General features: G+C 47.6%; 1 protein-coding gene across 1 annotated transcript in view; it reads left to right on the top strand.

The window, feature by feature from the left end:
• The first annotated feature begins 1,109 nt into the window (after positions 1-1,109).
• UBASH3B (ubiquitin associated and SH3 domain containing B) overlaps positions 1,110-23,884 on the top strand; it is a 60,528-nt gene continuing 37,753 nt past the window's right edge. Inside the window, exon 1 of the mRNA XM_072979187.2 lies at positions 1,110-1,416. Coding sequence (XP_072835288.2) covers positions 1,289-1,416 — 128 coding nt within the window. The 5' untranslated portion in view covers positions 1,110-1,288. The remainder of the gene's footprint in view (positions 1,417-23,884) is intronic.

Raw genomic sequence — 23,884 nt, 5'->3', positions numbered from 1 at the left:
TTATCTGCTGCCCACTTCCTCTGGAGCAATCTACAAAGGTGTATGACATTTAAAACTAGTTCATCCGCAAGGTATCACAAGATTATTGGTTTCTGCTGTTAACTGGCTAACCCAACCACTTCCCTAGATAGATGAAGATAGAAAAATAGAGAAGTCTGCGGGTGCAGGCCATTGCCTACTAAGGCCATCATGCTCTATCATGACCAACTGACCCCTGTGGCTGGGCTGGGCAGATCAAGCCGCCTGGGGACGCCGTTGAATGCAACGGGCAGAAGCATTTGCCTGGCGATGGGGAGCCTGATCTCCTCGCTGTATGGGCGAAAACTTTTTTTTAAAACAGCCATTCCTTCTCTGCAGCAAGAAAATAAACCTAGGAAGCTTGCTAGCGAAAGAAAGAAAGATGTCATGGGGCTCCCCGCTCAAGCCCAGGCTCTGCCGGGCTGCAGCTGGACTTCGGAGAGACCCCGGTGACTTCTTCAAGGCTGCTCCTTAAGTAGAGAAAGGTAGCGCTCTCTCGCGCGCTCTCGATCTTTCTCAATCGGGAATCAAAGGCAGTGGGAGAGCGCGCTTGCCCAACCGCGATCCCATTTTAGCTTTCTGGTCCCCCACCCGGCCTGGGATCCGTTCAGAAATGCGCGCCGGCGAAACCCAAGGAATAGCTGCAAATTGAAAAGCAGCAGGCTCACACAGCGTTCTTCTCCAAGGGCGGAGGGAGCGCGGCGCCTTCTCTCGTTCGCGCCTCTAGTTTCCCCCCCCACCCCTCCCCACCCGACAAGCCAGGGGTGCAGCCGAGGAGGGAACGGCCGGAGCTCTCCTTGGGTTGGCGAGTTCGAGTCCCACCTCCCCCGCCCTCGGGTCCGGCCTCCTGACCAGGGGGTGGACTTGATGACCCACAGGAACCCCTTCCTGCGCCGCAGTTCTGGGATCAGAAGGGAGGGGGAGGTTTGGGGGCGTCCGCCTGGGCTGGGGCGAAATCCGGAGCCTGCTGCCACCGCAGCAAGAAGCCACGGAGGAGGAGGAGGAGGAGGGAGGGAGGGAGGGAGGAGCAGGGGGGGAGGAGGGCAGGGCCGGAGGAGTGACTTTGGGAAGGCGGCTCTGGCGACCCAGGAAGGCGCCGTCCGCGCCTCCGGAGCTGGGAGAGCCTTTGCCCCGCTCGCCGACCCGCGCGCCCGGCCCGAACCGGCGGGGGGGGGGGAGCGCGTCCCAGGAGGCGGAGGAGGCGGCGGTGGGGGGGGGCGCGGGGCGCTGGGGTGCCCTGGCCGGATGATCGCCCCTCCGCGCCCCCGCCATGGCTGCCAAGGAAGAGCTCTACAGCAAAGTCACCCCGCGCCGGACCCGCCAGCCCCGCGCCGGCACCATCAAGCACGGCTCGGCCCTGGACATCCTCCTCTCCATGGGGTTCCCCAGAACCCGAGCGTGAGTCAGCCCCGGATCGCGGCCGCGGGGGCGACGGGGGAGGGAGGGAGGGAGAGGGCGAGGGTCTCTGCCTGCCTGCGCGTGTGGTGCCCGCGGGCGCCTTCGGACCCTCCCGGTCGGGATGCCTGCAAGGACCCGGGACGCGGGAGGAAGCGAGCGGGTGGCCCGGCCGGCCGTGAGTCATCATCATCCCTTTGCCTTCGGGATGACGGCGGCGGAGGGAGAAGCGGGAGGGACGCTGGAGGAGGGAGGCGGGCGGGAGGCGCCCGTGCCGTCCCGAGAGCCCCGCCACCCCGCCGATCGCCCGCCCTGACCCGTCAAGGCAAGGATTCAGGACGCGTGTCCGGGAGGGAACGGGAAAGGCGTGACGCCCTGGGGGCCCCCCCATGGAGAGGGGGGGCCCGGCCTCTGCGAGGGGGCCGAGGCGGGAGGGCGCTTTGCGGCTCTAGGGTGGGAGGATGATGATGATGATGAGGATGATGATGATGATGGAGCAGGCAAGCCAGCATCCTCCGGCTCTGGGCCGGAGGATGGGGCTGTTATCAGTTGGCCCAGGCAGTTGGGGGTGGGGTGGGGGCGGCGGTTCCATCCTCCCTCCCTCCCTTTCTCCCTTCTTCCTCCCCCCCCCCCCTTTCACAAGCCCTGGAGCATCGGCGATTCACCATCCGGGGCTGAGGCGGAGAGGCAAAGCCCGATCGCGCTCGCTGTGTGTAATAACGTGCGCGCACGCACACATATGCACACACGCGCGCGCACACACACATATTGCAGTGGCTTGGGCAGAGGGGGGGAGGCTTGCTTCCGTCGAGAAAGACACGCTCCGCCGCTGGGGGGAAAAAGGTCGATTCCTTGGCCTGCAGGCAGAGTCGGACCCTTTTGGCCCCCCCCCCCTCCCCAATCATCTGAATTTGCTGAGGCTCAGATATTGCAATGAAGGAGCAGCTTGCAAGCCAGTGGTAGGGCTGGTGGGACCGTGCCGGTGGGGGGAAAGATCTTGGGTTCTCTGGTCCAGGATGCCTGCTGGGGGTCAGGGCTGTCACTAGGGCAGGAGGGGAAGGGGGGGCTCTGTCCCAGGGCACCGAAATGGAGAGGGTGCAGAAACCTAGAGGGATCGCCTTCTAGAAGAATTCAGAAGGAAGAAGGAAAGGACGCGGCTGGTCCCGAAGACAACACAAAGGCCAGAGTAGGGGACACCTTTTATTGGACCGCTAAAATTTAAACAAATAGCGAGCTTTTCTGAATGAAATCCTCTTCCCCAGGCTCAGTGCGCAGACTTTGGGGGTTTCTGCAGCCCAGGTGTTAAAATTCCAAACCTTGCTATGGAGACAGTAATAGGCCCAGCCTCGCGAGAAGAACAGATCTGGAACATCCGTTTCTGGACCCTTTTTCTGCACCACCCAGGCAGGAAGGAGGTCTTCTTCAGAAGCCTGGATTTTTGTGATCTGGGGGTTTATGCTTTTCTCGGGCATGAGCTTTGCTTTGCAGGTCTGGTGTGCCAGATCACTTGATTTAAGAACAGTATGGAACAACCAAGAGGAGACTGGGAAGAATTAGACCTGCTTATAGTTTTTGCTTCATAGTTTAGCTGTCTCAGCCACCAGGCTGGGCATCATGTGGCCCTGCAGCTGTTACTGGACTGCATTTCCCATCAGCCAGCAGCAGCAGCAGCAGAGGATGATAGGAGTTGTGGTCCAAGAACAGACAGAGGACCGCGCAACCCCCAATCCTGTTCTATCATGATCCAAACACTCAGGCGGCCAGTCATTCAGGGAAAGCCTGTCTGAAGAGAAAGGTCTTTGCCTGCTTCTGGAAGGACAGCAAAGATGGGGCCAGCCTGGCCTCCAGTGGGAGGGACTTCCAAAGTCTGGGAGCAGTGCGAGAGAAGGCCCTCTTCTCTTTCTCCCACCAAACATACCTGGGAAAGTGGCGGGACCAAGAGAAAGGCCTCTTCTAATGATCTTCTTAACACTCAAGTAGATTCATAAAGGGAGACACGGTCCTTGAGATAGCTTAGGCTCTCAGAAATGCCCTTAAGAACAGCAGCCCTGCTTCAGTCTTGCAGAGAAGATGTTTGGTTTCCTTTCTTAAGTCCGTTTCTATTTTCTTAGTTCTTCCTCATTTCCCGCTGCCTTCAGCTTTTCCTAGCGCTATTGTCTTCTGCAGTGAATCCTGTGTTCTCATAGTATGCTCAAAGTACAAGAGCTTTAGTACCTTCAAGTGGAGGGGTACCTTGGCATTACCTTGACCAAGCATGGCTCAGTGTGAGTTTCAAAAAATTACCCAAATTCCAAAACATGATCACCTGTTTTTATAGGCTCCAGCCTTATAGAAGACCAAATAAAATGTTTTGCATGTGTTCGTTCTCAGCTACTTTGGCCAGAAACCACTCAAAAACTATTCTCAGACTTCCTTTCAGCCCTGAATACCTGCGTTCTTAATTGGATGGCCTTTGTAACATCATTGTTTCAAGATGTATTTTCTGTTGCCCTACTTCCATACCTTTATAGATGTCAAGAGTCCTGAGCTATATATGGATGCTGAGACCAGCTGCTGAAATGCAGCATTTAAAACTGGCTTGATTATTTATTTTATTAAGGAAGCAGAGAACATGCTCACAGCTTGGGTGGGAATACATTCATCCGTTAAATGCCCATAGGATGGCTTTAATTGCATAGCTAGAATTAACTGGTTTCTGATATCCTTAGGTACAGTTTGACTTCAACTGAGTTCTCAACTGTATATATAAGGAACAGATCTAGGATCTCCATAGGAAGCCACAATAGACCAAAAGAATGGTTTGGATCAAGATTGAATCACCCTTAAAATGATAATACTGAAGTCATGGATAACTTACATTTCATTGATTTTGGTCTCCTTGGCATGTGATTAAATCTGAGTCCAACGTAAAGGAAGTAATGACAGGAGTTCTCATCTCTCACTCATCCCACATCTTAAAATGCAGAATCGTTCAAAACAGAGGATGATGCAACGAGGTCAGTTGAGCAACGTGCTAATTAGCATCCTGATGAGTCTCCATAAAGCTAATGTGTGGAGGTGTTTATAAATAGAAACCACATGCAAGATGCTTGTTGCTGAGGGAAGTGATCAAGGAAATCAAGCAGGTTAGGAATGAATGGCTTCCATCCAGAAGATAAGCAGATCAAGATACAGGATTCCTTGAACTGGTCTGCAGAGATAAGAATCAGAGGTAGCTTTCCTTGCCTTTAGCTTGTAAGTAATCCTACAACCTCTGTCTATGCAAGCAAGCTATTCCGTAGTTTTCCAACCAGATCATGTGATAGATAGCATCTTCAGACATTCTTGGCAAGCAGAGGCAGCTTGGTGTGTTCAAATCTGCTTAGGTTTGGCTAGCCCACCGCTCCTTCAATAGGCATCTGAGAAAAGTGCGGCATTATGAGATTTCGTCTCACCTCTCAAGCTGTACATTCCCCACCCCTCCACCTTCTAGAGAAGGTCGTCTCGCATCACAGTTGGTCATTGTCTGGACGCAGATCTGGGGGAAGGCTCTGTGGGGTTGCTGTTGGGACTGATACTTCCAAATTCCTCAGCCGACATAGCTACTGGATTCTGGGAACTGTATTTTAAAAAATACCTTTTCCAAGCTTTGTTTGAATGGAGCCAAGACTATGTGTCTATCGTGTGGAAATTCCCAGTTACACCTGTGAGCTGAGGGGGGTCCTATTCATGTGATTCATGTGCAATGCCCTCTTAACTGTTTTTTTCCCCTGGCTTCATGGAGAGAGTGCTGGTTGTAGCTCAGACCACTTGAGAACCATGCTTAATTCAGAGGCCTTTTATAAAGACTTCTAATTTCTAGAAGTCTTTTTGACTTGTTCCTTATTCCTGATGCATTTCTCTGAGTTGCCCATCTCCTAATGCAAAGAAAGATTTTGTACACATCTCCTTCATCCCATTTGTCTTCAACAATCCTCTCTCTCTCTTGCTCTCTCTCTCTCTCTCTCTCTCTCTCTCTCTCTCTCTCTCTGTGTGTGTGTGTGTGTGTGTGTGTGTGTGTGTCCAATGATGGTGCGGAAGTCAGCTCTACAAATCTCATTCACACAGATGACCTCACCTAGTGATTCGTTAGTGGTCTTTGAAATGAGGAGAACTACATCTTCCTGGCAAAGGGCTGTAAGCTGCTATTATCTTAGAAGGCCATCGTCACCAGCTACATGAAAGCAACCGGTTCAAGATACTGGGATAGATTTAGCAAAAGGGAAGTTGATGGGGCTTTGCGTTTGCAGAGAAAGCTTTCCTGCTTCCCTCTTGATCTCCTTTCTTCCACGATGTCTCACACATTTTGACAATGTTCCGCATTGTTTTGGGCCTCCCGTGAGCACTGGAAATGAAACAACTATCTTTTTTTTGAAGTAATGTGAATGGTGAATGTCACAATTCCTGAATTACTGTGAGGTGAAAAGTCCCTCTATTTCAAGGCTGTGTGAGAGAGAAAGGGACAGTGGGTGTAGAGTTCGAAAATGGCCTTAAATCTGGGTTTGAGTTGAAGGCAAATCATTGTATTGAACCCTTTCAGCTGATGAGCCCATTTTGAATATTTCAGAATATCTCTGAGCACCTTTTTGGGGCAGAGGGAAGGAGTAATTTCCCCCCGCAACATAAAGACACAAAGTAGGAAGTTTTTAATACCAGATAGGCGGGGTATAAATAAAATAAATAAATAATAATAGTAATTTTCCCTGGTGTTCAAACATTAATACAGGTAACTGGTGTGCCGAACACGTCGCTGTTGCGAGCAAAAAAAAACAAACAAACATAAATACGAATTGAGTTGGCAATAGCTGGCCCACCCCTCGGTTGGCAGAAGCTTTCAAGGCCACCAGCAGGTTGTTTCTTTTCCCTTGCTCTTTGATAATAATAATGTGGAAAATGTTTGGAATGGCTAGACGAAGCCAGCCAGCCAGGGAGAGAGCAAACAAGCCTTTTGTCAGATGTTCTCCTAGGAGATTGGGATGGTCTTGTAAGAAACAGCCATGGAAATGCAAAGAGCTGTTGTTCAAGCAAGGCCTCTGGAGGCTCCTGAAAACAAGTGGCAGCATTTAAAGGTCACATTTAAGAAGAACTGGGCTTGAAGTTTGGAATGGCTCCTGGTGCCTTTAAATGAAGTAATCAAAAATCCAGAGACTAGCTGACCTCCTAAGTAGTTTGTGATAAATATTTGAAGGACTACACTCCTGTTTCTTAAACTTTTTTTATGTGCTTGGATTTCTTGCACAGGCTGCTTTCTTTTGCAAACAGGGGCTTCCCCCATCCAAATGTCTGCGTGCACACAACATGTGCATGTGTGTGCGCGCACACACACACACACACACACACACACACACACACACACAACTGCTGGAAAGCTCAGTAGTTTAGGTCTTTAGCTGTGGAGTCAGAATTTGGGTGTTTGGTTCCCTGCTGGGCTTCCGAGACAGAGGCTGGACTCAACAATCTGTAGAGCCCCTTCCAGCTCTGCAGCTCTAAGATGAGGATGATGTACCCCAGCTGCTAGAAATCAGTCTATACAAAAAGGGTCAAACTGAAATTAATGCAAGTTATTTTGACTTGCCATGCAAAATGTCTGGAGTTTTGACCCATGATGGACACTGCTGTCCGGTCCACACTGACCTGGAAATAAGCCTCATTGAACTCAATGAGACCATTCCAGAGAAAAAGATACTTGGGAGGATTTAGGGTCAAACTAGACATGAAAGAGAGCCTGTACCTCCCATCGTTTCTGAATTAGCTTGTGTTGTTTTGTCTTCTGACTTAGTTTGCAAGTCTGATTTCTGGAAGATGGGGGACCGCCATCCCTCTGAACATTAAACATGGTTTCAGTTAAAGTGATGTGCCATCATCAGTAATGTCAGGGCTTAGACATATTCCTTTTTTTGGACTACAAATCCCCCCCCCACACACCCAGCCAGCCAGTTGTAGTCCAAAAAAGCATCATTTCTAAGTTCTCGACGTTGGCCCCGTGCCCAGAACGGGACTTGCTCCTTCCCTCCTTCCTCTGATTGGAGATTTATCACTGCAAGATGTGAGCAGAAAAGGGCTTGAACTCTGCAATTGCGCCTCGCCTCCGAGCCGCAAGACCTGCTCCCAGGATACCGAGGGGCTCCGAGACCAGGGGACTGGTTTCTGATTCTCTTCCCTCCCCTCCATTTATCAGCAGTATTCAATGGCAGAATGTGCTTGATGTTTTGGGGTGAAGGTCCAGCCGCAGGAGCCAAGGAGAAGTTGCCCTCGCCCAACCTGCTGATTTTGCCGAGCCAGGCTTTTCATCCCCATCTCAGCAAATATGTATAATAGACTTGTACTAGATTTATAATCCATTAATTATAGTCCTGCCATGAGATCAAGGGACTGTTCAATGAGTTGTTATTATTATTATTATTATTATAAAACCCTCTTTTTTCTCTCATAAAAAACAATCACCCTCTGAAGCCAGTAGTTAGGCTTACATCTGGATTGGCCCCCGGGGTCATCCAGGGAGTGCCACACCTGATTGGGACACTCCAACCCACAGCCCCAGTACTCCAGAAACGAAAAAGAACTTCAAAGGTCAATATAGGGCTTGCCTGGGTTGCAGACAATTTCTTTAACGTCCATTTTTAGCATGTAAAAACAAAAATGGCCTGCACACAGCTTTTGCTCGGCCTGACCCTTGGGCTTTGCTGGACGACGCGTTGGACCAAGAGCCAGTTCTTCTTCTTCATGCAGTTCCGAGATCCTCCCATGGCGACAGTGGCTAGGGCTAAGCTGTTCTCTGCATCTGGGCTGAAACGAGCCCCAGGGGAGATGGCTAAGTGAGCAGGAGGATGGAATTGTGAAACTAAACAAGGGATCATAGCTGCAAACAAAATAAAGGCCTAGCTGGGCGGGTGGTATCCGTGCAGCATAAGAATGTACTTTAGGTCAACCTAGATGGTTCTACGACTGCTGTGTTAGTACAGAGTTCATGGTGTGCTTGTGTGAACGTAGGTCTTCAGACGCCCTGCTTTTGGGCAAGGCTTTCCATGGCAGAAGAACAGCATCCATTCCCAATCTTGGGTCACCCAGGAGTTCTTGGACTGCAACTCCCAGAAGCCTTCACCACCAGCTGTGCTGGCCAAGGGTTTCTGGGAATTGGAGTCCAAGAACGTCTGGGGACCCAAGGTTGGGAACCAGTGTTCTACTCTCCAGTAGAAATTAAAATGAAACCATAGAGTTGTAAGGATTTCTCAATCCATCTTGTTCTGATGTTGGGCCGGCTCCATGATTGGAGGGGATCTGTTTTGGTTTTTTTTACTAGAATCCCCAGATCCACATCCAGATGGGCAGAAAGGGGTGCTTCAAAGTAGACAATGTAAATGGAAAAAAAAGGCCTGTGCTTATGAGTAAATGTTGAGCCCAGATATCAGTGCTTAGTAACAGGTCTAAGCTTGAAAGTCCTCTTGCACAAAAAAACATCATCTCTAGCACTCCAGTTCTAGAGACCACCAGATAAACAAGGAGTCAAAAACCCCTGCAGATCTGCCACAAATCACTCAGAAATATGCCAGTATCCCAGTCTGCCTTGCATCTGCTCCTAATCCAGTCCACCAAAGCGCCACTCCAAGTGGTTTGGTCACACAAGAAAAGATGAACCCTGGGCAATGCTTTACCTTGTTAGGTATTCACCTAGGGTACAACTCGAGGTGACTACCCAACGAGATTAAGCATTGCCCAATGTTTATCTTTTCTTGTGTGACTTTTGCGGCCGGCGCTGTTGCTTCCTTGGGTGTCACACCACCTTGATTTGCAGACACCTGGTGATCGGGGGACAAGAGCTTGTGGCTTGCTCCGCTCAGCTTCTCACATAACTCTCTGTCTTGCTGGCGCCGACAGCCTGGCTTCCTGTCTGATGCGCTGTTTTTCCCATTGACCTAATGAGTGTCACGTAGAATGACTATCCAAGGAGCCAGATGTCTGTGGGCCTGAGAGTATTAAAGGATTCTTGGCCAGTTGCAGGCAAAGTGGGGGGGGGAGAGATTTCTGTGTGGTTCTTCAACAGCAGAAGGAACGCGTTGCGTGCCGATGGGCTTCTGAGCCCCTTCTCCTTAAAGATGGTATGGGTGCAGAGAAGACAATGTGGGAATAATCCTTTTGCAGGGTACAATTGCTGGCTGGTGGATTCTGGGAGTTGTAGTCCAAAAAAAAACTCTGGCAGAGGGAGGCTTTTATTGCATGGTGAGGGAGTGTGTAAAGGGCCTCCAAATGCAAGGCATAGGGCTCTGTTCAGTGGGAGAAAAGCAGAAGCTTGTTTCTATCTTTCCACAGGGCCCCCATTTAAAGTAATGCACGTCTTAAATTGAAGGAAAAGGTCTGATGCTTAAACAACCCAGAAGTTGGGGTTGGAACACAAATAAACCATCTCACTAGAGACTCAGGGTTTATAAAAGAGAGGAAGCGATGCAATTGCCACCCTTTCCTAAGCCCAACCTACTGAGAAATACACCCCACTGAGGACAAGAGGCTTTTCAGTTTGGTCATACTGCATGAGCTTCCATTTTAAATTCATGATACATCCTTAGTCTTTTTTTTTAATGGGCCATGTGAAAATAGTGAGAGGTTTGGGGAGCATGTCATAGCTCCAAAAGGGACTGGGTTACTTCCAAGATACAAATTCAAAGAGAGAAATGAAAAGGAGAGGCAGGAGGGATGGTGGGAGTCCCATGGCCTTGAAATGGGGCTTTGAAGGTGTTTGGTGTTTGATACCATCAAGGGAATGTGGGGGAAAGGCTGGTTTTTTATGGAACAGTATATATGGCAGCCTTGTAGGCTCAAGATGATCTGCGGTGGGTTCCCCTGATCACAGATGACAAGGTTAAAGGCATGCGTACAATAATATCCCACATATTAGAGGAAGACTCAGACCAGAATCATTTGCAAATTATAGGCTGTGTGTGAAGCACAGCCGCCTTGGGGAGTGAGAATATGAACATGAGGGTGGAAGAGAGGGGTTGGCGAAGGAGTCCACCACAGCTCGCAGATTTTACTCTGTCTCAGCCAGTACTTTCCCAGATTGGCAGTTGGGAACAAGGATGGACCACAGAAGTTGGGTGGTTTCCTTCTCAACCATCGTGCCGGTCAAATTTAGTCCATAGAGCACTTCCTGGTCTGGAGAGGATCGTGTTGCGCCTGCCTGCCACATGGACCCAAAAGATGAAAAGCCTGTTAGGAAAGAAGAGGTAGCCACTTTTCCTCAGCTCTCTAGATCTGGTTGAACACAAAGGGATGGGCCGGTCTGTCCATCTCACTTTTTCCAACCAAATTCCCCCGTCCTTCTCTTGTTCTGGGAGTTGCAGTCCAAGAACATTGGGGGACCCAAGTCCAAGAACCCCTGATCCAGCAGCCATTCTCAAACTTTTTCGGGCCACGATCCTTTGAGGAGCTCTTCTCGGGTCCCAAGGATACAGGACGAACAGATGACTAGAAAATCCAGACAAGACATCATCTGTATTGTAATGTAATAGAAATGTCCAGGTTTCTTTAAGGCTAATAGTAAAGCCAACCAGGAAGCAGAAGGAGAGGAGTGACATACTCTACGTTGGGTTGCGGCTGGGACTGATAACACAAATGAACAGTCTGCCAAACCTTGTGCTTCTAATGCAATTTACTTGCCTTAAAAGGATTTTAAAATATATACATACACTTTGAGGGACTGCTCTTTATCCCCCAGTGAAGAACGCTTGATTAGATTGTAGGTACTCCATTAGTGAGATAAGACGCAAGGAGCCATTAAGACTGGAGTGGTGGGCACACAGCTTTGCAGAGTTCCCCATGCTGTTTGTCGATAGAAAAAATCAGAGATGAGGGAAACCATGTCACCAAACCTCTCCATAAGGGAAGAGAAATTCTGTAGTGGTTAACTGTGGAAGTAGCAGTGTTTGCTTCCTTTTCTTCCAGACTTGAATCTATTGGCTAGGATAAACCCACCAATGCAGAACCTCAAAGATAAGTCAACACGTGCCTGTAACTCTTTGGTCAGTGTTTGGTTCTTACATGTACAGAGTTCCAACAGCAGAAGCAGCCATGATGATCTAACGAAGTGCTAAGTGCAGGGGGCGAAGGGCCTGGTCGTGCAACCGGCTCAAATCACTGCAATAGCTTCTACCTCTGGAGCGCTGTGCCCCATCAAGATTGGAAAGGATGCTGGCCTTTGACCTGGTGGACCTACTCTAGGTGCAGCTAGTGACTGGATTGGTTCCCTAAAGTTTTTCTGTTGATGCTACGGCAGGTGTCCTCAGTTTGAAGGCATCCTCTCTTAGAAAAGCTGCCGAACCCACAACCAGTGCAAAGAAACATAAGAAGAGAAAGCAACATGGTTAATGGCATCCACCATTAAACCTGTTGCTTATGTTTCTTTGTCATTAGCTACTGGACAGCAGGCTGAGTCAAGTGGGGTGGGTGACATCCTCCATATGTTGTTTGATGGCAGGTCCTATCATCCTTCACCGTTGGCTACGCTGGCAATGGCTGTTGTGGGCATCCTTCAGTCTCAAGAGACTATGGTATCGTGCTCTGTATGGAGGTCTTGGAACAGTGTCTTGTGTGGCTGAGAAGGCCAATTCGAGAGTGACAATCCCTTCCACACTGGAGACAAATCAAATCTGTCCCCTGTCCAGCTCCCTGATTTTGCTGCTTTTGGGACTGCCTCTTTGCCTCGGCCTGCTGGACAAGGGTCTCTTCAAAATGGAAGATGCCATGATGCACTGCCTGCCTCCAGGCTGAACGCTCAGACGTCAAGGTTTCCCATCTGTTGAGGTCCATTCCTAAGGCCTTCAGATCCCGCTTGCAGATGTCCTTGTAACGCAGCTGTGGTCTCCCTCGGGGGTGGCTTCCCTGCACTAATTCTCCATACAGGAGATCTTTTGGAATCCGACCATCAGCCATTCTCATGACGTGCCCAAGCCAACGTAGACGGCGCTGTTTCAATATTGTATACATGCTGAAAATTCCTGGCTGATGGGAACCACAATCCAGCATCTGCTGGATAGCTCAGTGGTTTAGGTTTCTGACTGTGGAGCCCGAGGTTGGGAGTTCAATCCCCCTGTGTTCCTCCTTGTCAGGGGCTGGACTCCATGATCCATAGGGTCCCTTCCAGGTCTGCAGTTCTAAGATTATTATTGCTGCTGCTGTTATCTGAAGGCCCACAAGTTGCACCCTCTCCAGAGTATGCACATCTGTCACATCTTTACACCTCCGGTCCTGCCTTGAAATGGGCTGTGTTTCCACTTAAACTCTGGGAATCAGTTTCCAAAATGGCGCCATCAGATAGAAGTGGTGTGGACCTCGTGTCCTGTTTTGTGTCTCCTCCAATACGATCTATTTCACACCCTGTAAGCAGCCCCCTAATTCAGTAAGAGATAGTGGAAATACAGTAAAGAAATAACAGGAGTTGGCTTTTGATTACATGCAGAATGCCAGAGTCCTTCTAGCTGTGGAAAAAGGGGAGAGGAAGTGAAACTAACGTGTCCTGAATTCACCAGCAATCCAAATTTAGCCCCTCGTACAGTGGATGTGAGGTGGCAAACGGAAACTATGATGATGCTTCAGCTGTTCTGTGGGTATAGATTTGAAAAAGCGGAATTCTTGTTGAAGGTCATTTGGTAAGTTCCATGGTTGCTGACTCATGTATTTTTTTTCTCTAGTTATCAATGCAACATTACCAGAAGTAGCACATTGTTTTGGGGGTTTTCAACATCAGAACAGGGTGCCGTAGAATGAACACATTTTTCCAAACAATAATACAGGGATAGGAGAACGGTCATGCTTGCTCCTTTGTATCCACAGCCCCTGAAACCAGGCTGGAGTCTGCTTTTCACTTGGAATGGACTAGCTCATCTAATTTAAACCTGCACAATCATCCGCATCATGTGCTGTCAAGTCCATTCGGACTTTTGGTGACCCTTTGCAAGGTTTGCCAGGTCGAGAGTACTCAGAAGTGGTTGACGAGGGCCTTCTTCTTCTGGGGTGCCTTGGGACTGTGCAGCTTGCCCAAGGCTACACAGGCTGGCTCTTCTTCCGGGAGGCAACGGGGGGAATAGAACTCCCAGTCTCTGGCTCTGAAGCCAGATACCTAAACCCAAGGTTGGGGACCTCATAGCTGATTGATTGCTGGGGAAATTAATGGCTTTAGAATATAACAAAAACTTCAATGTAAGCCTCTTTCTTGAGCCAGTGAAAGAAGGAAGACAGGTCAAAATGCAATAGGGAAAATCTACTCAAAGTGCAGAGCTTGTGACCTGCTTTTAAGAGGGGTTGATCTACCGATATGCCATGGTAGGTTAATGCTTTGAAAGTATCATCCTGCAATGCCAAGTTAGGGATGGCAACAACATGTCATTATATCCAGTCTTCTTAAAAGTAACTTGTGGGAAACTTCTGCTTAGAGGTTAAGTAACTAGTATCCTATCTGAATTCTAACAAAATACTATGTAATCATTCTAAGTAAATAAAGGAGGTCTCAGGGTGTTGCCTGTAGGCTCCGCTGGCTCAGACATCCATTGTCAACTCCTTTGTTCTTTCTCGAAGGCAATTAGCCTTCCTTTGTTCCATGATCACCCACAGTAACTTGCCAAACTTTGTCCCAATGGTTAGAGGAAATTGTTGCATCTTGTTAATATTCCATGGCACAGCAACAGACTGGCACTGAAATAGCATGCATCACCATCCCCAAGCATCGGGTTTCAAGGCTTGTAAGAAATGTGGAAGTTGACCCAGGTCCCCAACATCCACAGCAAAACTCCATTCTGGCTAACTCTCTCTGATGCATCTTGTAACGGGGCTTGACTACGAGCCAGTTCAAGAGGCCCCTGTGGAAAGAATGCCAGACCACACAAAATGGAAAGCTGTGTGGGTGCAGTTAGGGCTTGTCACCTTACCCTGAGTCATGTCACTAAGAGGAGGCCAGGTGTATTATTGATCTGGAGAGGAGGGAATAGAATGAATTTGAGTTGATCTGGAAATACGGGGAAATTGTGCATTTGTGCCTGATGTTCTCCTCACCTTTGCAAAGAGGAAACCACTATCATCTCAACTCATCAGCGATTTCCCCACATCCGAGAATGTATCAAGCATGACCATGCTGTGGCTGAAGTGGTCAAATGCAGCTCCCAAGGGGACAACTTAGGTATGTTATGCAAATTCATGTAACAAAGTCCCGACACTTTTTTTCCCGTCTTTAGGTGAGGTAGTGGCTGTGTGTCGCCTTTCTTCTTTTGCTATGCTAATGTTTTAGATCACCCTCCCTGAGTGAAAATCCTTCGGTCTGCTCAGACCTCCATAACCTTGCCTAGAGTTTCAGATCATTCCATCACCAATGTTGGCATAAGAAACCACTGTCACCCCAGTTCATTTGTGGGCATTAAATGGCCAAAACACTTTTGCCCCATTCACCTTTAGAGCTTGAACCAGTCTTCTTGGAAAATTACCAGTACAAGAAAGATAACCCGAATACCCAAGACGTGTCCTGGGATCAGACCAATGATTTAGCCAACTGGGAGTATCTATTGCTTGGCGGTGATTCTTCTCAGTCCCCCAGGCTTTGAAGAAGTTGCTTGTTCGGGCCAGGACACCCAAAATCCCTTGGCGGTGTTACGCCTTTCGCACACAAAGCACATGCATGCGAGCATTAAGTAGGCTGCGCTCCATGAAAAGCTTCTGAGAAATAAAACTTGTTAGGCTTTAAGAGGAAAACGATTCCTTTGTTGTTTTGACTTTATTGAAAGGACACTGAAAGAAACACAACAAAATACTAGTGCAGGGATGTGTAAATGGATGTAGTACCTCCACATCATTGCAGTCTGTGTCAGATTAGAATATCACACCAGAGATTGACATGGGAGGTTAAGGGGGGGGGGGTACCATATTTTTTCCATGTATAAGACACCTCCATGTATAAGACCCCCCACACACACTTTTCTAATCCAAAATTAAGAAATCTAAGTGGGGCTCAGCAAGTGTAGGGGGAAAGGGATCAAAGCGCTGCAGGATCGCTTTGATCCCTGCTTTCCCCTCCACTTGTTTTTGTTCTCTCTTCAGCTTACTTCCATGTATAAGTCAACCCTCAATTTTTAGTCTAAAGATTTTAGACAAAAGTATAGTCTTATACATGGAAAAATACGGCAAGTCTTATCGTTAGAGAAGGGCACAAGTCTTGGTTCAGTGAAGTTTGTTTCCCAGCCAAACAGCTGATCTGTGGTTTGGTTGCCTGCTCCCTTGGAGATAGCACCTGGAGGAGGCAGGGTGGGGCACTCTGGAGAGGGTGAATCGCCAAACCTTGGCTCAAATATTGGCCGACAAACGAACCCAAATGAACTGATGAACTGGCGCTTGTCCCCATCTCTGCTTATCATTCTTATGAATAAGACAAATAAAAGCCAACCGTGTCTTCAAAGAAATGATTTTAAGAGTGTGGTTGCTGAAGTAATTTGAACCAGTGAGTTCATTCTCCCTTTGGCACAATATCACATACTATATTTCTCCATGTGTTTAAAGATAAATCCTTTCCCATTGGTGGCCATTTCCAAATGCGCTACCATACAGAGAAAGACAATCAATTGTTATGAATTAGCCATTTGTTACTGTCTGAAAATAAGAACGGGCTAGCATGCCAACCCCTGCTCCCTCTTCTAGAAGCGTGCGGTCTATGCCAGTGAGCGAGAGCCCCTCCCTGTAATATATAACGACTTACATAATTTCCCACGACAGCTTTAGCAGAGAAGCCGTGAGTGGCGTGAACGAACATGCCTTCCCCATCTCCACCAACTGTACGGGCTAAAATTAAACATTTCTCCCAGAGTCTTGGAAGGCAAGCCAAACCTAAGCTTCTTTGAAGAGTTGTAAAAGTCCTGGAAGCCATTTGGGTCTATGGACCCATAGCGGGGGGGGGGGGGGGAGGGCTCACTGCCCAGGGGTCATTCAGAGAAAGAGGAGCACTTGACTTCGCCCCCCCCGTCGGGTGTGTGTGTGTGTGTTTGTGTGTGTGTGTGTGTGTGTGTGTGTGTGTGTGTGTGTTTGTGTGTGTGTGTGATCTCCCACCTGGAATAGCTGCTTCAGTTACCAACTCTGCAAATGCCAAATGCTAGCCAAGATACCTTTTGGAAATCAACACCCAGCATCACCCACAGCAGCAGGCTTCAGGAATTTATTTATTTATTTATTTATTTATTTATTTATTTATTTATTTATTTATTTATTTATTTATTTGATTTATATCCTGCCCATCTGGTAAATCGGTACCACTCTGAGCGGCTAACACAGAAAAGTATACAATTATAATAACATAAATCCAAAATATCGATTAACATAATAAATCAGATTCAGCCCGATAAACAGATTAGGACAGGAGACAGCAGCAGCAAAAATAATTTCTATGTTTTCCAGCATTCAGAACAATTTAAAAAAACAGCATGAGGAATCAGAGTTCTGGTTTTAAAGAAAGAAAAAGTAGCTTTTCTAAACTGTGCTTCCATTATCAAAGCACTACGTAGCCTTTTTTCCCCTTCTGAAAAAAAGAAACACTTTGCACCCTCTCATAAATAGCCTTTATTTTTATTTGAAAATAAAAAACGGGATGTGAGAGCATGGGGGGGGGCTTAAACATATGGTAAAAGTGTCCCCCCCACTCCCTACCAAGCATAAGGGGTCTTTTTCAGAGCATAAGCCCCTTTTTATAAGACAGAAACATTGGATGGTGGGACCACAGAAGTAGGCGCTGCTCTGTCAAGGTCCACAGAGGGGCACGTATGTGTACTGGACCTCTGGAATTCGTCATTACATCAAAGATACAGGGCTCTGTTAACTACGTACAATAGAAGTTTAATCCTGTTGGGATTTTTGCAACCTCGGATGCTGCTTTTAGTAGGTTTGGCTGGAATGGATGTTCTTGGGACGAGATGACTGTCAATCTGCCCAACACAAACCAATAGTTTTCCCCTGCCTTTGCATTCAGAGAGACCCACTTCTCTGCTCAGTTTTTCCCCCTCTCTGTTTTCTGTTGGAAGTATGGTTTCTGTTTAAAGCTTTTTGCTGAAAGCAGTCAGTTTGCTGTTTAATTTGTTCACAACTGTAAGTAATGCAACCTTTTATTCTTTCTCCTAATAATCTCAGAGCAACTTATTGAGACTGTGCCAGTTGATGAGAAAATTAGTGGTTTACTCTGGGGAATTTGAAGCTATTCTGCTCTGTGAATCCCTGCACTTCAGCTGTACAGCTAGAAGAATTTAACCAGAAATTCAAAACTCTGCAACAGATCCTTTCCTCAGTGTAGAAGGGGAATATCAAGATAGTGATCCAGGGATGACAGCAGTTCTCCATTTCTGAATCCAAGTCCAATGCACTACATAGCACAGATACATATTTCAATATCTTCAGTGTCCAAGACTCAAGAGCCAGAGCACTATTGGTGATTTACATGGGCGTAAGTTAAGTCTCATAACTCACTGTGGCAAATTGCTACTAACTGATGAGGTGCTGTGGGGTGCAGGGATGTGGTGCCGCTGTGGGCTAAACCGCAGAAGCCTGTGCTGCAGGGTCAGAAGACCAAACAGTCATAAGATCAAATCCACGCGACGGAGTGAGCGCCTGTCGCTTGTCCCAGCTCCCGCCAACCTAGCAGTTCGAAAGCATGCAAATGCGAGTAGATAAATAGGGACCACCTCGGTGGGAAGGTAACAGTGTTCCGTGTCTAAATCACACTGGCCATGTGACCACGGAAGATTGTCTTCGGAAAAAAATGCTAGCTCTATGGCTTGGAAACGGGGATGAGCACCGCCCTCTAGAGTCGAACACGACTGGACAAAAATTATGAAGGGGAACCTTTACCTTTACCTAATGAGGTGCTGCTCAACTTATGGTGCAGGTGCCCAAGTGTGTAACAGACTCGTGACTCATAACTCAACCATCTGTCTTGTTAGCGACAATTCATCATGGCAAGCTGTGCAGTATAACATGTGCCCATGTAAGTTAACCAACAGGAGTCTGGCCATTAATGCATCAAGGTGTTCACCGACCCCATCAGATCTGAACGGTTGCCTCCCCCCTTGTTCCTGCCCTTCTGGGTTCCCTGAAAAGTGAGTGGACCATGGTTGTGGTTGACGTTTGAGGGAGGAAGATTGACTCATGTGCAAAGGAGTTTCTTGCTTTCAGCCAAGAGAGAAGTAGGCAGCGCAGCTGCCCACAGCCTCAGCCTGATTCGGGGAGGTTGCAAACTTTTAAGCAGGTCAGCCAAGGAAATGCTGCTTGTGGTAACTCCATGAGCCAGGATGGAGGGCAAATGAAACACCCGGTGGCCAAGTGGAGTTCCATTTGGGCGCATTTCTGTCACATGGAAGGTGACATGAAAAAGCCTAACCTTTTCTCCTGTTCATTTAATTAAGTGGCAAGTCATTACTCATGCTTCCACCAGTACTTTCAAAGGGCACCAACTGAAATTTGAGTAATGTGCACATAGAAATTGTGTTAATCCCCTAAAAGGTCGAGGCCTTTAAATTCTTGACTTATTGGCAAGCATGGAACCAAGGGCTCAGTGGAGGGAGAGCAAGCTCTCTGTTTCTCCTGCCCCCCTCTTTTGCAAGACTTAATTACCCCAATAAATATTATCAATGCTTTGTCTTCCAGACTGAGAGGTCTACCTTAAGGCAGTGGTTCCCAAACTTGGGTCCCGGTCCTCAGATATTCTTGGACTTCAACTCCCAGAAATCCTGGCCAGCACAGCCAGCAGTGAAGGCTTCTGGGAGTTTTAGTCCAAGAACTCCTGGGGACTCCAAGGTTGGGAGCCACTGCCTTAAGGTTTAGGCCTCGTGTTATATTGTGCTTTGGGCTTATTTTGTCCTCCTTCTGCTCATTCAACTGTTTACGGACATGGTTTGCCTGGGTCACTGCATTTCCCATGCAAGTTATTCAGCACTGGAATCCATATCTGGTTGGCTTGATATACTGCTGGGTGTAGGTCAAAAGTTGGATAAAAGCAAAAAAAGCAAAAGGCAAAGCGTGCTGCTTATATACCACCCCACAGCGCTTCAAGCACTCTCTGGGCGGTTTACAAGTTAAGTAGGCAGGCTACACATTTCCCCCCCTCCCAGCGAGCTGGGTACTCATTTTACCGACCTCTGAAGGATAGAAGGCTGAGTCAACCTTGAGCCGCTACCTGGGATTGAACCCCAGGTCGTGAGCACAGTTTTGGCTGCAGTACAGCGGTTTAACCACTGCGCCACGAGGCTCTTTAAACATCATAGGGAGGAGTAAGTGAGGAGGAAGGAACGAAACGGACCATGTTGCTACAGAAAGAGGATGGATTCAAGAGAATGAATGCATTACCCCAAGAATTTCTGAGGAAGAGGGATGGGGTGAGTCTTATGTAGGCCAGAGGTGGGCAGAATCCAAACCCCAGATGTTCTTAGAGAGCCACTCTGATCAGTCCTAGCCAGTGTGGCTAATGGTGACGGATGATGAACGACAGTGTCCAGCAACACTGGGAGGACCAATGTTTACCATTATTGCCTTAACACAGGCCAACCCTTTTATCCCGCTCAAGAAGTGTAAGGAGCCCAGGGGTTAGTGGGAAAATCCCAGTTATGATGGGAGAAGCGAAAACCAGTCATAGGTATTCAGGATGACTGAGACGTGAAGAAGGATCACAACCACTGGAGATGCTGGCTGGCTTCTGGGAAAATATCATTCCAAAAGAAGTAACTTATTGTAGTTTGACCTTGAGTTCCATAAATGAATGCAGGCGTGAAGAGATCTTCAGAGCCATGACCACATTAGTCTGTTTTACACACACACGGAGAGAGAGGGAGAGCATATTGCAGCATCTTTTTCATCCCGTGATGGCTAGCAACCCAGGAACGTTCCCACTTAAATAATTTAGTTGTTTCGGTCTGTCTTTAATATTCTGCTAGTCACTCTCATTAGGAGAACAGGAAGGCTTAAGAAGAAATGGATTGATTCCATAAAGGAAGCCACAGCCTTTAGTCTGCGAGGGCGACTCAAGATCAGACCTTTTAGAGATCATTAACTCAAAGGATCTCCACCAGTTTGATAGCAGAACACCACAACGCAAGTGACCCTCAGTCCGAGGACCCCCCCAGCCTTGCCCCCACACCCAGAAGGAAAAAGGGGTCCCTCTCTATAATCTCTATACCTTGCACCATATCTCTGTTATCTCACTTTCGAGAGGAAGGATTCTATAGGGACCATGCCCGTGTCTTTTATTGCATTTATTTATTGTCGTTGAAACAATGAAGGGGAGAGATGTAACAGCTTAGTTAGAACCTCTTGATAATGAGTAGCAGCGGTTGGCTGACATTGTGGGTTATTGTGTGTCATTGGTAATTGTCTGCCTGAAGGAAAGGAAGCTATAATTAGCCTCTTTGCGCTGTGTGTTTATCAAAGAGGGGAAATGGTCTCTAAAAGATTGCATGCTTTTGTTATTCACTCAAGCTGCACACTCTGTAGGGCATGGACCCTACGACTGGAGGAAGAAGGGTCTTTGATTCAAATGGGCCTACTCTAATTGTGACGTGTTGCACTAAAGTGAGTTGCAGCTAGAGTAGTCCCATTTGTACGGATGGAATTTATAGAGGAGTTGACGGACCAAATCCCCACTCTTGCAAATGGGCCTACCCTAGTGCAACTGACTAGGCTAATCAAAAGGGTTTCAGCCACGAAGTACCAGCAAAACGTTCTTCCGTCTTCAAGACACAAAGACGGAGGGAGTGAGGTGGGGGGGTTGGATTGGAGCAGGGAGCTGTGTTTGTCTCTTGTAGCACAAACGACAAAAACTTGTGATGCTTTACAGACCAATGATAGATGCAAACATAAATGTTAGCGCAATATGGCCATGGAACCAATTACCTTGAGAGGCGGTGAAGGCCCCAGCGCTGGAGGCGTTCGAGAGAAAATTAGACAACCATCTGACAGATATAATTTGATTTGGATTCCTGCCTTGAGCAAAGGGTTGGACTCAATGGCCTTATAGGTCCCTTCCAACTCCATGATTCTTTGATTCTGAGTCTGGGATATAAAGATAGTTGTATCATCCTTAAATGCATCTCAAATGAAGCATATAAATCAGTGTAAGCATATAAGCCTATAAATCCAGATGTTCAAATAGCTGTCCCTATGAGATTGGCATCTGCATGAGACATGCTCATAGGTAGCTAGCACTGACAGATCAAGGGATTTTAATGCAGCCTCTGTTTTCATGGCCCACAGTCCGCACTGGGCATCTGGCAAATTTGTGCAGTACAAAACCTGGATAACTCAGTGGCTTAGATCTCTGGTTGCAGAGCCAGAGTTTGGGCGTTCAATTCCCCAACTGTGCCTCTAGTGAAGGGTGGGATTCCGTGACCCATAGAGTCCCTTTCAGTTCTGCAGTTCATAGGGGGTGGTAGTTGTTAGTCTTTAAGGTGCAACAAGACTCTTTAAAGATTTAGGAGCAAACTAGATGTGTAATTGGTTAAAATACCTGGCATTAGGGGTAAAGAAGCTGGGATGGATCAGGCCCCACCGCACAGGGGCAGGAAGGGTTCACGTTTTGTGTGTGTGGTCTGGAGAGGAACCGGTCTCGCTCCCCAGGGTCTGTGTACCTCGTGATGGGGCAGCTCACACCTAAGCATTGTTGTGAGTTTACAATCTATTAAGATGCATCCACAATCTGTCCCAGTTTTTGGAATCCACTCTCTTTGGAGTCCAGTCAGTTTCTAATTGCAATGTACATGTATTTGAGTAGATTGCTGAAACTGAGTTATTTCCAGCTTTGGGGGGGGGGAGAGATGGATGTCAGCCAAAAGCATTGCCTACAGTGGCCTTTGCTTTGATATTTCGTTCTGCTTTTTTTTAATAGCAAGTGATTTCAGCCGTTTCCCGCTTACACACATACACGCGCGCACCTTGAAACTCCTACTTTGTTAAAAGCTTCTGAGTCATTTGGGGCTTCTTGCTTTTCAGTATTTGGAAAATGTCAGTCAACTGATGGGGTGCACACCTAGGTGGTTTGCTATGTGATAGCTGGATCTTCATCTCCCGCCCTTGCCCCTGTTCCCATCTTTAAAATCTGAACGGAAAGAAGGAAAAAGTTTGCTTTCTCTTGAGATGTCAGATCTGAGCCATTTCCTTCTACAGGGAAGGAAAACTTGGGCCCCACAGATGTTGCGACTTGAGCGGCAACAACATGAATCCCTTACTATGCTGTCACAAGCTTCTTTTTTAAGTCAAACATCTGGACACCAAAGGTTCCCTGGCTTTTCCTTCTAAGAGTTACTTGATCGAGACAGTGGTTTCCAAATGTCTTACCATGTCTGGGACATTTTCTGTGCCGCAAAAATTCAGAGTACAGTATTTGCCATCACATTCCTAGCCTGCAATGGTTCCCTTGATCAGTGGTCCCCAAACTCGGGCCTCCAGATGTTTTTGGACTACAACTCCCAGAAGCCTTCACTACTACTTCTGCTGGCCAGGATTTCTGGGAGTTGAAGTCCAGGAACATCTGGAAGCCCAAGGTTGGGGACCACTGCCCTAGATGTTCACCCATCCTCATCAAGGACCTAAACTGAGAAATGGTTGAGAAATGGCCCTGTTTGCCCAGTAAACGTCCTGTTTGAGTGGTTATTTGAACCCGAGTCTTTCTGTTCCTGCACTCTTAACCACAAACCTGACTATCTGAAAACCTCGGCTATGCTGGTTATTCAATGATGGAAGGGTTCAGTGAAGTTTGATTCCCCCACCCCAAGTCAAGTAGAAGTACTGAAGGACAGATGCTGCTTCTGCATGGATCTCGTGACATTGTTATCTGTCATGCACCCCAGTTTAGTGATTATCAAGTCTTGTGCAACTAGGGCTGGTTAAAGAATTAAATCTGCAAGAAACCTCTAGTGCAGATCAACCCCGTATCTTACATTTCCAAGACAAACATGTGATAAATCAATAGCTCAGCAGACCTTGAAGTAAACCGTTCAAGCACAAGATGCCATCCTCCAGATATTCAGGAGGAATGAATGAAGAAACTGTTATCTCCAGTACCTCCCAACGAAAAGTAGAGCTTGTCAAAGTAACTTTTTGGGATAAGGGTTCCAAAACACCCCAGCCAGCATACTTGGAAGCGCTGAACTGAGAGAGGAATGTTTCTAGCCTTTGACAAAAATTGCATCCCTGTTAGCCCATTCTTTTTAAAGGAACCCCTCCCCATGTTTTTGTAAACCTCAGCCAGAATCCTATTCGAATTTTACTCTGGTGTCAGTGAAATCACATAAGTTGTGATATCAAATTGCAGCTCAGTCAAGAGGGGCTGGCCACATGCCAAACAAGGGACTGCAGGCCCATGACCACCAACTTGTGAATCAATCGTGATTCACCACCACAACGTCCATGATTTCTCTTGCTCCGGAGTAAAATTCCGGCAGGATTTTGGCCCTCGGTT

This window comes from Pogona vitticeps, chromosome 8, assembly GCF_051106095.1.
Source record: "Pogona vitticeps strain Pit_001003342236 chromosome 8, PviZW2.1, whole genome shotgun sequence".
In the NCBI taxonomy this organism is placed as follows: domain Eukaryota; kingdom Metazoa; phylum Chordata; class Lepidosauria; order Squamata; family Agamidae; genus Pogona; species Pogona vitticeps.
Note: the sequence above shows the minus strand (reverse complement) of the source record. Positions and strands in the feature narration are given on the sequence as shown.